General features: G+C 42.2%; 1 protein-coding gene across 1 annotated transcript in view; it reads left to right on the top strand.

Moving 5' to 3' along the window:
- Positions 1-13,198, top strand: part of LOC120986405 (potassium channel subfamily T member 2-like) — a 160,958-nt gene that overhangs the window by 127,963 nt on the left and 19,797 nt on the right. Inside the window, exons 17-18 of the mRNA XM_040414957.1 lie at positions 4,194-4,429; positions 4,811-5,027. Of these exons, the coding sequence (XP_040270891.1) occupies positions 4,194-4,429; positions 4,811-5,027 (453 nt within the window). The remainder of the gene's footprint in view (positions 1-4,193; positions 4,430-4,810; positions 5,028-13,198) is intronic.

Raw genomic sequence — 13,198 nt, 5'->3', positions numbered from 1 at the left:
GCGGTCATGTGACCGCCGTGACCGGAGTGTGCAGGGGCTGTGTGAGGTCTCTCAGAGACCTCGATCAGCCCTGCACTGAGGCTGTACAGCGCTGGATTGCTGCTGTACAGCCTCTATAGGGGGTGCATTTGTCCTGTAACTGGGGCTACTATGTCAGCCCCAGTTACAGGAGAAATCAACAGTGTAAAAAAAAAAAGAAAAAGTGAAGTAAATGTCCCCCAGAGGTCTTGTATGACCTTATGGGGGACGAAAAGTGTAAAATAAAATAAAAATAAAATAAAGGGTTGAAAAAATAAAATAAAATAAAGTTTCACATGTAAAAAAAAAAAAAATCCCAAGTAAGGAATAAAAAAAAAAATTTAAAATAGAAAAAATAAAATAAAATAGACATATTTAGTATTGCCGCGTCCGTAAAAACCAGCTCTATAAAAATATCACATGAGCTAACCCCTCGGGTGAACACCGTAAAAAATAAATAAAAAAAAATGTGTCAAAACAAGCAATTTTTGTCACCTTGCATCACAAAAGGTGCAACACCAAGTGATCAAAAACGCGTATGTCCCACAAAATGGTACCAATAAAACCGTCACCTCATCCCGCAAAAAATGAGCCCCTACATAAGAAAATCTCTCAAAAAATAAAAAAAATATAGCTCTTGGAACATGGAGACACTAAAACATCATTTTTTTGGTTTCAAAAATGCTATTATTGTGTTAAAGTGAAACAAATAAAAAAAAGTATACATATTAGGTATTGCCGCGTCCGTAAAAACCAGCTCTATAAAAATATCACATGACCTAACCCCTCGGGTGAACACCGTAAAAAAAAAAAAAAAAAAAACTGTGTCAAAACAAGCAATTTTTGTCACCTTGCATCACAAAAGGTGCAACACCAAGTGATCAAAAACGCGTATGTCCCACAAAATGGTACCAATAAAACCGTCACCTCATCCCGCAAAAAATGAGCCCCTACATAAGAAAATCTCTCAAAAAATAAAAAAACTATAGCTCTCAGAACATGGACACATTAAAACATAATTTTTTGGTTTCAAAAATGCTATTATTGTGTAAAACTTTAATAAATGAGAAAAAGTATACATATTAGGTATCGCCACGTCCGTAACAATCTGCTCTATAAAAATGTCACTTGACTGAACCCCTCAGGTGAACGCTGTAAAAATAAATAAATAGAAACTGTGCTAAAACAACCAATTTTTTGGTCACCTTGCCCCATAAAGTGTTATAATGAATGATCAAAAAATCATATGTACCCAAAAATAGTACTAATAAAACTGGCACCTTATCCCCTAGTTTCCAAAATGGGGTCACTTCTTGGGAGTTTCTACTGTAAGGGTGCATCAGGGGGCTTCAAATGGGACATGGCATCTAAAAACCATGTGGAGTTCCTTTCCTTCTGCGCCCTGCCGTGTGCCCATACAGCAGTTTATGACCACATGTGGGGTGTTTCTGTAAACCGCAGAATCTGGGTAATAAATATTGAGTTTTGTTTGGCTGTTAACCATCGATGTGTTAAAGAAAAAAATTGATTAAAATGGAAAATCTGCTAAAAAAGTGAAATTTAAAAATTTGATCTCCATTTTCCTTTAATTCTTGTGGAACGCCTAAAGGGTTAACAAAGTTTGTAAAATCGGTTTTGAATACCTTGAGGGGTGTAGTTTCTACAATGGGGTTATTTATGGGGGTATCCACTATGTAGGCCCCACAAAGTGACTTTAGACCTGAACTGGTCCTTATAAAGTGGGTTTTGGCAATTTTCTTAAAAATTTGAAGAATTGCTTCTAAACTTCTAAGCCTTCTAACGTCCTAAAAAAATAAAATGACATTTCCAAAATGATGCCAACATAAAGTAGACATATGGGGAATGTTAAATAATAAATATTTTATGAGGTATCACTTTCTGTTTTAAAAGCAGAGAAATTGAAATTTAGAAAATTGCGAATTTTTCAAATTTTTGGGTAAATTTGGGATTTTTTCATAAATAAAGGTGAAATATTTTGACTCAAATTTATGACTATCATGAAGTACAATGTGTCACGAGAAAACAATCTCTGAATGACTTGGATAAATAAAGGCGTTCCAAAGTTATTACCACATAAAGTGAGATATGTCAGTTTTGCAAAATTTGGCCTGGTCAGGAAGGGGGCAAAGGGCCCAGATGGGAAGTGGTTAAGGAAAACCTGAATGGAGCAAAGTACAGAGATATTCTTAATGGAAACATGATCCGAAGAATTCTGGACCCCAGACTGGACCGAAGGTTCACCTTCCAACAAGACAATGTGTACCACCCTAGAGTGGTGTTACCACTTCTGCACCTTGCTACTGTTTTTATTGGTCTGGCCTCATGTCATCTTATGCATTTTTTCCAGGTCCTCCACACTGTGCATTTTTAATGTTATGTAACTGTTTATGTAGTGTGCCTGGTTCGCCAGCAGGTGGCAGCAAACATGACAGAGCTGTATTTAGATAGAATGTAACCTTCCATTCCATTCTAACCCCCCTCTGTAGGGGAGTGGGCCAGCCCTAATTCCTGCAGGAAGGGTGGGGCAGAAGTTCTAGTTAGTTTAGTTTACCCCCAGCTAGGAGAAATGTGGGCAGAGCATGTCTCTGCTGGACGTGCCCACACCAGCCAGAGCACCCTGAGCTCTGCTGGCCATGGAGGCCAAAGCTTGAAGCCTCAGGAGCCAGGAGGAAAGGTCCCTGGCATAACCTAGAGTCAGACTACAAAGGGGAGGGCAGAATACAGAAGAAGCTGAGTTATTCAGCCAGCCTGTCAGTACAGCAGATTCAAAGAGAAAAAGATATAGCAGAGTGGAGTTTGCCTGCCAGTTTTATGCTAAAGCCTGCTGGAACCAAGACAAAGCCTGTAAACTGTTTTGGAAAAACGTTTATGCGAAGTAAAACTGCCATTGAACTTCATCTCAAGGTCTGGACTCAAGTTAATCTTAATCCCTCAATTGTTCCCTTTTATTTGTTGCTTTGGAGCCAAAGACTGGGATCCAGCGGTGTCCAGGTGGGAGCACCGTGACACACATAAAGAGACATTTTAGGCCGCAACATACCATTCGGCATTTCCTACACCTGGGACGCGTTATATAGAGGACCCTAGGGGGAGGCGCCCATTGCAAATGACCCTAAGCACACAGTCAAGACAACACAGGAGCGGCTTAGGAACAACTCTATGAATGTCCTTAAGTGGCCCAGCCAGAGCCCTGGCCTGAACCCAATCAAACATCTCTGGAGAGACCTGAAGATGGCTGTCCACCAATGGTCCTCATGCAACCTGACAGAGCATGAGAGGACCTGCACACAGGAATGGCAGAAAATCTCCAAATCCTAGTGTGCAAACCTTGTGGCATCATAACCAAGAAGACTGGAGGCTGTAATCACTGCCAAAGGGGCTTCATCTACATTCTGAGTAAAAGGTCTGAATACTTATGTCAGTGCAAATGAATTCAGCACACCTTTGCAGGAACTAGCAAGCTATGAACCTATTGCTCAGACACCTTCCTTCAGAGGAAAGTGCCAGTACCCAGGGTTGCCAGCCATTGGCTGGTGAAGATTAGGGTGCACGTGCCCTGTAGGCAGAGGAGGAGAGGCCCTGCCGGCAAGCATGCCACAGTTTGAAGGAGACAGTAGGAGACGAGTAGATTAGTGACACCTTTCTTGTAGATGTCCCCTTGTCATGGTTACAGGAATGGATATATAAAGACCTTTGCTATATTTGTACATAGTGACAGTTACTACATTTTTTTTTGTTCTGCACTTGATCCTTTATGTTAAAGAATGTCTCTGGCAGGGGAAAGAAAGTCTCCTGCTGTTCCTCAGTCTTCTTAAACCCTACCTCTCCTGATGAATCTTATGATCTCACTTGCCTTGGCCGCAGCTGCCTGGCACTGGTTACTCCAGATGAGTTTATCTGCTGATAGTCGTGTATAGAGACAGTGTTCACATCGGGCAATGACCTGCAAAGTAGACTTGATAATAATGGGGTCAGTTTTTTGTGGATGACTAGTACCTTTAGTATTTCTTTGGTCTGTGGATGGAAACATATCAACGCCATGTTGATTGACGCCTTGATCTGAAACTGATCTACTTACCCCTAGACTTACAACCAACCAATGTGCCACTCTCTGATATGGACCTTGTTTCTGTTTTGTATATCGATATTGTTAGGTATGGTGTTTCCTTGATTGGAGTCTGCCGAGAAGATAAGACCAATATTCTCCTGAATCCTGGGCCCAGCCATACAATGTCTTCATCCGACACTTGTTTCTACATCAACATATCTAAGGAGGAAAACTCAGCCTTCAGCTTAAAGGAGCATGAAAACCTGCAAAGATCTGGGGTGGCCAAATCTGCCTACCATGGTCTGAATAGACTCCCTGTGCACAGTATAATAGCCAGCATGGGTAAGCGAGCGTGGGGGGTGGGTGATATGGGCATACTGGGTGTTGTACTCATTTTTCTCACCATTGGTCTGAGGGAGTTCCAGTAAGCTAGTTCCCACTTGGAGACCCCCCTTCCCCCTTTTACACTCCTCACCGGACCCATCATATGACTAACCCCCCAACTAACCCTATAGCCTTAAAGTTCCCCAACCCTCCTGATGTCCTTATCTCATTCATGATCCACTGTGGGTTTCAACCCTGACCTCCTTGCATCCCTTATGTCTCTGGTGGTAGTGGTAGGTTATGGTATCAGTGTCTGCACTTGCCACCTGCTTCCAGCATTTGGAGTGTCCCCTTTATGCAGCACCCATTGCCCAGCATTCATTTTTTCTTTCCATGCAGGTACAGTCGCCATTGATCTCCAGGGGTCAAGAAGCCCAGAGAATACAGACAGTAATATGCTGAGCCCACCAGCCAACTCCGCCCAGAAAAGAAAGCACAGCATCGATCCTGTACCTGACCTCATTGATGGGGAAACAAACACTACCTTTGACCTCCTGAGTGACCAGTCCGAGGATGAGACCAGTCAGTCAGATGATGAACTGGGATCATTTAATGAGTATGCCATGCAAATGATTATAATGTGATATAGTGATCGATGATGAGTCATTATTATATTATAGTAGTTATGTTCTTGTACATAGGAGCAGTATTATAGTAGTTATGTTCTTGTACATAGGAGGCAGTATTATAGTAGTTATATATTTGTACATAGGAGGCAGTATTATAGTAGTTATATTCTTGTACATAGGAGGCAGTATTATAGTAGTTATATTCTTGTATATAGGAGCAGTATTATAGTAGTTATATTCTTGTACATAGGAGGCAGTATTATAGTAGTTATATTCTTGTACATAGGAGCAGTATTATAGTAGTTATATTCTTGTACATAGGAGCAGTATTATAGTAGTTATATTCTTGTACATAGGAGCAGTATTATAGTAGTTATATTCTTGTACATAGGAGGCAGTATTATAGTAGTTATATTCTTGTACATAGGAGGCAGTATTATAGTAGTTATATTCTTGTACATAGGAGCAGTATTATAGTAGTTATATTCTTGTACATAGGAGGCAGTATTATAGGAAAAATTCTTACCTGGGATTTTACTTTCCTTGAGTCCGTAGGCAGCACAGAATGGGTTAACTTTGTTCTCATCCGATCCTTGGACCGCCCACCTAGATAATAGGTACAGATTAAAACAATTAACTCATTAGTAGTGACCTATAAAGGCTGCTCCAGCCAGAACCTCCTTGTGTTAATACAAATAGACTCAGACCAAGAATTATGCCAAAAAACAATATAAGAAATTTATTAGGGAGGGTATACTTGTGCTGCCTACGGACTCAAGGAAAGTAAAATCCCAGGTAAGAATTTTTCCTTTCCCATTTCGTCCTACGGCAGCACAGAATGGGATTTTCATAGATCACAAGGGGGGGTATCCTCACTCAGAGCTGCAGACAGAACCCCGGTACCAAAGGCTGAGCTCCTAGCGTTAACATCCAAACTATAATGCTTGACGAAGGTCAGGGAGGAAGACCAGGATGCTGCATTGCAGATTTCTTCAATCGAGACCTGTGCGACCTCTGCCCAAGAAGTAGCCGTGGCCCTGGTGGAATGTGCTCTTACTGGAAATGGAGGTGATATCTTTTCCAGAGAATAGGCTTCCATTATTGTGGCTTTGATCCATCTTGCCAAAGTATCTTTAGAAGGAGAAGAACCCTTTCTTGGCCCAGAGAAGAGGACAAAAAGATTTTCTACTGCTCTGAATTCTCTTGTTCTTTGTAAATAGATAAGTAGAGCTCTTTTAACATCCAATGTATGTAAGAGTATCTGGTTCTCGTCCATAGGCTCAGGAAAAAATACTGGGAGGAACGACTCTCTATTTTTGTTTGCTGTTGAAGGGACTTTAGGCAAAAAGGCTGGCATAGTACGAAGTAGAACCCCATCTGGCAGGAAACGTAAGTATGGGAATTTTGAAGACAATGCCTGAAGTTCCCCCAGTCTTTTGGCAGACGTAATTGCTGTGAGAAATAGAGTCTTGCAGGAGAGCCATTTGTAGTCCACTTCTTGTAATGGCTCAAACGGGGGAGCTGCAAGCCTTTTTAGTACCAGAGAAAGATCCCAGATGGGTACTGGGTCTCTATGAACAGGTTTGAGCCTCTTGATTGCCTTGAAAAACCGGAATATCAAAGGATGATGAAGGAATTCATTCTCTGTTACAGAGTTTATTGCCGTCATGTGGGATCTTAGCGTATTTGGCTTGAGCCCTTTCTGGAACCCATCTTGGAGGAACTGCAGGATGTCAGAAATATTGATGGTTTCATGGCTGGTCTGTGACATCCAGGATAGAAATTTTCTCCAGACTTTAGCATATTTTCTGTTGGTAGAGTCTTTCCTAGATGCCAGCAGGGTGTTGATTACCGATTGTGACAAGCCCATTCTCTCTAGTCTACTTCTCTCAGCCTCCAGGCCGTAAGGTGTAGACGTTGTAGATTTTGATGATACAGGTTGTTCTGCAACAGGAGATCTGGCTACAGGGGGAGTTTCCAGAAGTTCCCCTTGGACAAGTGAAGAAGAAGGGGAAACCATGACCTTCTCGGCCAAAATGGCGTGATCATAATGGCCTGAGGCTTCTCCTCTGCTATCTTCCGAAGAACTCTCGGGATGAGAGGTACTGGGGGAAATATATAGACGAATAGGCGTTCCCAGCTCATGGAGAAGGCGTCCACCACTGTTGGACTGTCGAAGCTGTTCAGCGAACAAAACCTGCTCAGTTTTCTGTTCTCTGCTGTCGCCATCAGATCCCATGCAGGAGAGCCCCACTTCTCTGTAATTTGGTGAAAAACGGACTGATTGAGCTCCCATTCGGCTTGGTTCACAGTCTTCCTGCTCAGATGATCCGCTTGCGTATTGCAGCAGCCCCTGATATGCGCTGCTTTTAGTTCCAGCAGGTGTGATTCCGCCCAGCTGAAAATAGTTTTGCACAGCTCCAGAAGAGGTCCGCTCCTCGTACCTCCCTGTTTGTTCAGGTAGAATACGGTAGTAAAGTTGTCCAAATGGATCAGAACGGATCTCCCTACTATATCGGACTTGAAGTGGCGAAGAGCCAACAGAACCGCCTTCAGCTCTTTGTAGTTCGACGATTCTTTGTGAAGATCCTCGGGGCTGAACATAACCCGAAGGGAAGAGCTCTGAACTGGTAATGCAAAACTTCTCTTCCTCTTTTGATGGCAACTCTCAGGAATCTTCTTGACTGTGGATTTATAGGAACATGCAGATAGGCGTCTTTGAGATCTAAAGAAGCCATGAACAGGTTCTTCCTAAGGACAGCAGCAATGGATCTCATCGTCTCCATTTTGAAATGGATTTTCTTTAGATGATGGTTTAAGTAGCGCAGGTCTATGATCAGCCGACTCTTCCCATTCCCTTTGGGTACGCAGAAAATTCTGGAGTAGATTCCGGAGTTTTTGAATCGTTTGGAACTGGTTCCAAAGCTCCCTTTTCTATGAACTCCCTTAACAAAAGAAAGATCTGTGGATCTCTTGGTTTGTTCACAGTAAACCTGTCTTTCGGTGCGCAACTGAACTCCAGATTGTAGCCATTTTGTATGATGTCCAGAGCCCAGCTGTCTGATGTAATTTGAAGCCAGCTCCGGTGAAAAAGGGATAATCGACCTCCTACCCTTACAATTATGGCGTCAGAATTCCTGCTTCTGAGGCCTATTCTCTTCCGTTTTCCTTTTAGGTTTCTCCGACGAACCCCAAGTTCTACGGTCAGTTCTTCCTCGGCTTGAGTGACCTCTATAGCCTGATCTTCTGGGATCCTGTCTGTAGGAACGAAAAACTCCTGGGTTTCTCCTTCCGCTTGGCTTGAGGAAAACTTAGTACTTTATCCTCCATATTCGCCTTCAAGAGTTTATCCAGGTGAGACCCGAACAATTCTCCTGGCTCAAAAGGGAGGGAACATAAATTGTTCTTAGAAGATGGATCCCCAGACCAGAGCTTCAACCAGAGTGATCTTCGTATGGAGTTCGTGAGAACCATGTTCTTCGCCGTAAACCTTATCGTGTCTACTGGGAAATCACAGAGGAATTCCGTCGCCAGCTTCAGGTTAGGTATTTGCTTCAGGAGGTCTTCTCTGGGGACACCGTCTTCAATGTCCCTGCCAAGATGGCTTAACCATACTCTAAGAGCCCGCGCCACTGGGACTGACGCCATGGCCGCTTTATTAAGAGACGCTAGATAGGTGTGAGACCTCTTAAGGAGGCCATCCGCCTTCCTCTCCATAGGGTCCTTCAATAAAGCCGAGTCATCTGATGGAAAGAATGATTTTCTGGCTAATCTCGTCACTGCTGGGTCTACCCTAGCAGGGCCTTCCCAGCTCGAGGATTCCGCTGGATCTGTTTTATAAACTGCTCTAAATCTGGAGCCTAAGTTCAGCCTTGCCACTGGATGTTCCCACTCTTTACGCAAAACTGCATCAAGAACAGGGTGACCTGGAAACACCGACGCCTTCTTCTTCGGAAAGTAGAAGAGATTATCCTCGTCATGGCTACAGGCCTTTTCCTTACTGGTCTCCATGATACTCTTTACCTCTTTAATAAGATGATTCGTATCAGATTTATTAAAAAGAAAGTTATCTTCTAGAACCTGCGACTCCGAACTAGAGGAGACTTCGCCTTCTGACCGTGAATCCACAGAAGAGGAAGATGGAGACCGACGTCTCCTCTTTTTTGATGACTTTTTAGATTTAGTTTATTTGAGGAAAGCCCTGAACAGAGACATCATCTTGGTGGTGTCGTCATCTGATGTTTCATCTGTATGGGAGCACTGCTCACAGATGTTAGAGGTATGGTCTTCCAGTAAGGGCTGCAGACAGGAGATGCAGAGTGCAGGTTCAGCTCTCTGTTTCTTTTTAGCAGGTGCAGTTCCCTGTGCGTCCTGGAAACACCTGAGGCAGAGATCCTGCAGGAAATCATCAGGAAGGGGTTGGTCACAACCCTGACACAATCTGTGTCTGCTTTTGCGAGCCCTCTTGCTGGATGTGGAGGACATCTGCAATAAAAAATGAAGGTATAAATCATTCAAAATAACAGCAGGGCAATGAGGGGTTAACTGCCTGACAATAGGACAGGCAAATACCTTCAAATCGCTAGAGCTCAGCTGCCTAGGCACCAGGGCATCTGAGCTCTGCATAGTCCCGCTTTTTATACCTGTAGTTTGAATTTGGCGCCCAAAAGAATGGGCGTGCGCCTATGACGTCAGACGCCGTCGCGTCTGCGTTCCACGATGCGTTCCATGAAACCGGAAGTGGAAGATAGCCGGCAATACCAGAGCGGCACAGCGCTTAACAGCCAAACCAATGGCCGGACGCTGAAGGGACGCAGGTGGGAGGTAAGCGGGACGAGAGTGGAGCCAGGGAACCATACATGGCTGTAACCACTCTCCGGCCTGGACCTGGAAAAACAAGGTACAACGGCCATCTCCAAGGTGGATCCATAGGTGGGCTTCATCCTCTGATGAGGACAATAAAAAAACACAAGGAGGTTCTGGCTGGAGCAGCCTTTATAGGTCACTACTAATGAGTTAATTGTTTTAATCTGTACCTATTATCTAGGTGGGCGGTCCAAGGATCGGATGAGAACAAAGTTAACCCATTCTGTGCTGCCGTAGGACGAAATGGGAAAGTAGTTATATTCTTGTACATAGGAGCAGTATTATAGTAGTTATATTCTTGTACATAGGAGGCAGTATTATAGTAGTTATATTCTTGTACATAGGAGACAGTATTATAGCAGTTATATTCTTGTACATAGGAGCAGTATTATAGTAGTTATATTCTTGTACATAGGAGCAGTATTATAGTAGTTATATTCTTGTACATAGGAGCAGTATTATAGTAGTTATATTCTTGTACATAGGAGGCAGTATTATAGTAGTTATATTCTTGTACATAGGAGCAGTATTATAGTAGTTATATACTTGTACATAGGAGCAGTATTATAGTAGTTATATTCTTGTACATAGGAGCAGTATTATAGTAGTTATATTCTTGTACATAGGAGGCAGTATTATAGTAGTTATACTCTTGTACATAGGAGCAGTATTATAGTAGTTATATTCTTGTACATAGGAGGCAGTATTATAGTAGTTATATTCTTGTACATAGGAGGCAGTATTATAGTAGTTATATTCTTGTACATAGGAGCAGTATTATAGTAGTTATATTCTTGTACATAGGAGCAGTATTATAGTAGTTATATTCTTGTACATAGGAGGCAGTATTATAGTAGTTATATTCTTGTACATAGAAGCAGTATTATAGTAGTTATATTCTTGTACATAGGAGCAGTATTATAGTAGTTATATTCTTGTACATAGGAGCAGTATTATAGTAGTTATATTGTTGTACATAGGAGCAGTATTATAGTAGTTATATTCTTGTACATAGGAGCAGTATTATAGTAGTTATAGTCCTGTACATAGGAGCAGTATTATAGTAGTTATATTCTTAACCATATTTCTTTTTATTGAGGTAAGAAGATAAGGCCACACGCCCACACAGGACATCAGTACAATAACATTAAAAGTCACCATAGTTATTTGGCATACATGTCATGTGTAAACAGTACCAGCTGTCATCATCATCATCAGAAATATACATCACAAGAGACAAAAAAGAAAAGAAAAGGAGAGAAAAAGGGAGGAAAAGGGGGGACAAGAAGGGGAGGGTTCTGCTCTATCATGTGAAATTTCTATGTGATTTCCACAGGGACCATAACTTCAGAAAACAGTGGCGGGAGTTTGTCTCCCAGTGCGCCAGTTCCTCAAAGCGGTAAATTTGGTCTACTTTATCCGCCCACATACTAGGATTTGGGGGGGAATCTGTTTTCCACAGAAGGGGAACCAGTAATCTAGCTGCTGTGATCAGCATTGTAGGGAGGTTGTTTTTGGCGGGAGTTAGCGTGTCATTAGGGCACCATAGTAAGATAAGTTTAGCATCCAAAACGACTTTAGTTTTGCAGATACTGTTGATCATTGATTCTATCGATCTCCAGAACGGTTGGATCTTGTGACAAAGCCACCAGATGTGTGATAATGAGCCAGTTTCTATGCCACATCTCCAGCACACCTCAGGTACCTCAGGATTGAGTTTGTGCAAGAATTCAGGAGTTTTATACCATCTGCTTAGTAGCTTAAAAGAATTCTCCTGAATTCTTACGCAACGACTAAAGCCGTGAGAATGAGCCAACACAAAGGCTCTCTCTGGTTCCGTCAGGGTCATAGAAAGCTCTCGCTCCCAGGAAGTCAAGTATCCCAGCTCTGGTGGCAAGGAGGAAAGCATTTCCTTATACATCTGGGATAATGGCCTAAGAGGGGGCCTAGGAGTCAGGATTTTCTTCTCAAGCCAGGAGGGGGAGTTATTACTAGCAAAGGTTCCCACGCATAACTTAGTATCTCTCCTAAAATCTGCCAAGTGGAAGAATGGAGCAGTCTTAATTTCAGGGCGGTCCATAATTAAATCCCAATGCAAACTACCATCTGGAAGAAGGACATCCCGCATAGACAAGCCAGCGAGCCTAGACCAAATTCCAGAGGGGTTTGACACAGAAGGATGAATATAGCTCTGCAACAATTTAAGAGGCATACAAGGATTAGGAAAGCTAAACTGTTGGGACTTCACCGTCTTAGACCATTCTACTAGCATTCCTTTCCAAACAGGGGATGAGGCGTAATGGTTGGCTGAAAAGGGTCTAACACCCCATAGAGTGAGCAGATCCTGGTTGGTGAGTAGTATAGATTCAAGCCGTGTGCAAAGGGAATTAGATTTACGGGTCATGACAGCTATACACCTACATAACTGGATAGCAGTATAATATAACTTTACATCAGGCATCCCAAAGCCTCCAAATTTCCTATCTCTTGTGAGAATAGAATATGCAATGCGTGGTGACTTGCCATTCCAGAGGAAGCGTGTGAACACTCGGCGGACCTCTGAAAAGTAAGAGTTTGGCAGCCATATGGGGATGGCTTGTAGCAAGTAAAGAAATTTGGGGAGAATAAAAGTTTTCAGATAGTTTTTCCTCCCTATCCAAGAAACAAAAGGGAGTCTCAAATTCTGTAAGTGAGTGCGAACCTCTTGCAGGAGTGGAGCGAAGTTAAGGGAGGCTAGGTCCTGAATATTGGCTGAAACATGTGTTCCCAAGAACGTAATGTCTCTGGAGGCCCAGGTAAATGGGGTGGAGCGTTTTAGATTATTAATTATAGTTTGAGGGCAAGATATGTTAAGTGCCATAGATTTCCCATAATTTATTTTGAAATTGGATACAAATCCAAAGTCCTCATATAGTAGTTATATTCTTGTACATAGGAGCAGTATTATAGTAGTTATATTCTTGTACATAGGAGGCAGTATTATAGTAGTTATATTCTTGTACATAGGAGCAGTATTACAGTAGTTATATTCTTGTACATAGGAGGCAGTATTACAGTAGTTATATTCTTGTACATAGGAGCAGTATTATAGTAGTTATATTCTTGTACATAGGGGGCAGTATTATAGTAGTTATATTCTTGTACATAGGAGGCAGTATTATAGTAGTTATATTCTTGTACATAGGAGGCAGTATTACAGTAGTTATATTCTTGTACATAGGAGCAGTATTATAGTAGTTATATTCTTGTACATAGGAGGCAGTATTATAGTAGTTATATTCTTGTACATAGG

The sequence above is a fragment of the Bufo bufo genome, chromosome 1 (genome assembly GCF_905171765.1).
Source record: "Bufo bufo chromosome 1, aBufBuf1.1, whole genome shotgun sequence".
Lineage (NCBI taxonomy): Eukaryota > Metazoa > Chordata > Amphibia > Anura > Bufonidae > Bufo > Bufo bufo.
Note: the sequence above shows the minus strand (reverse complement) of the source record. Positions and strands in the feature narration are given on the sequence as shown.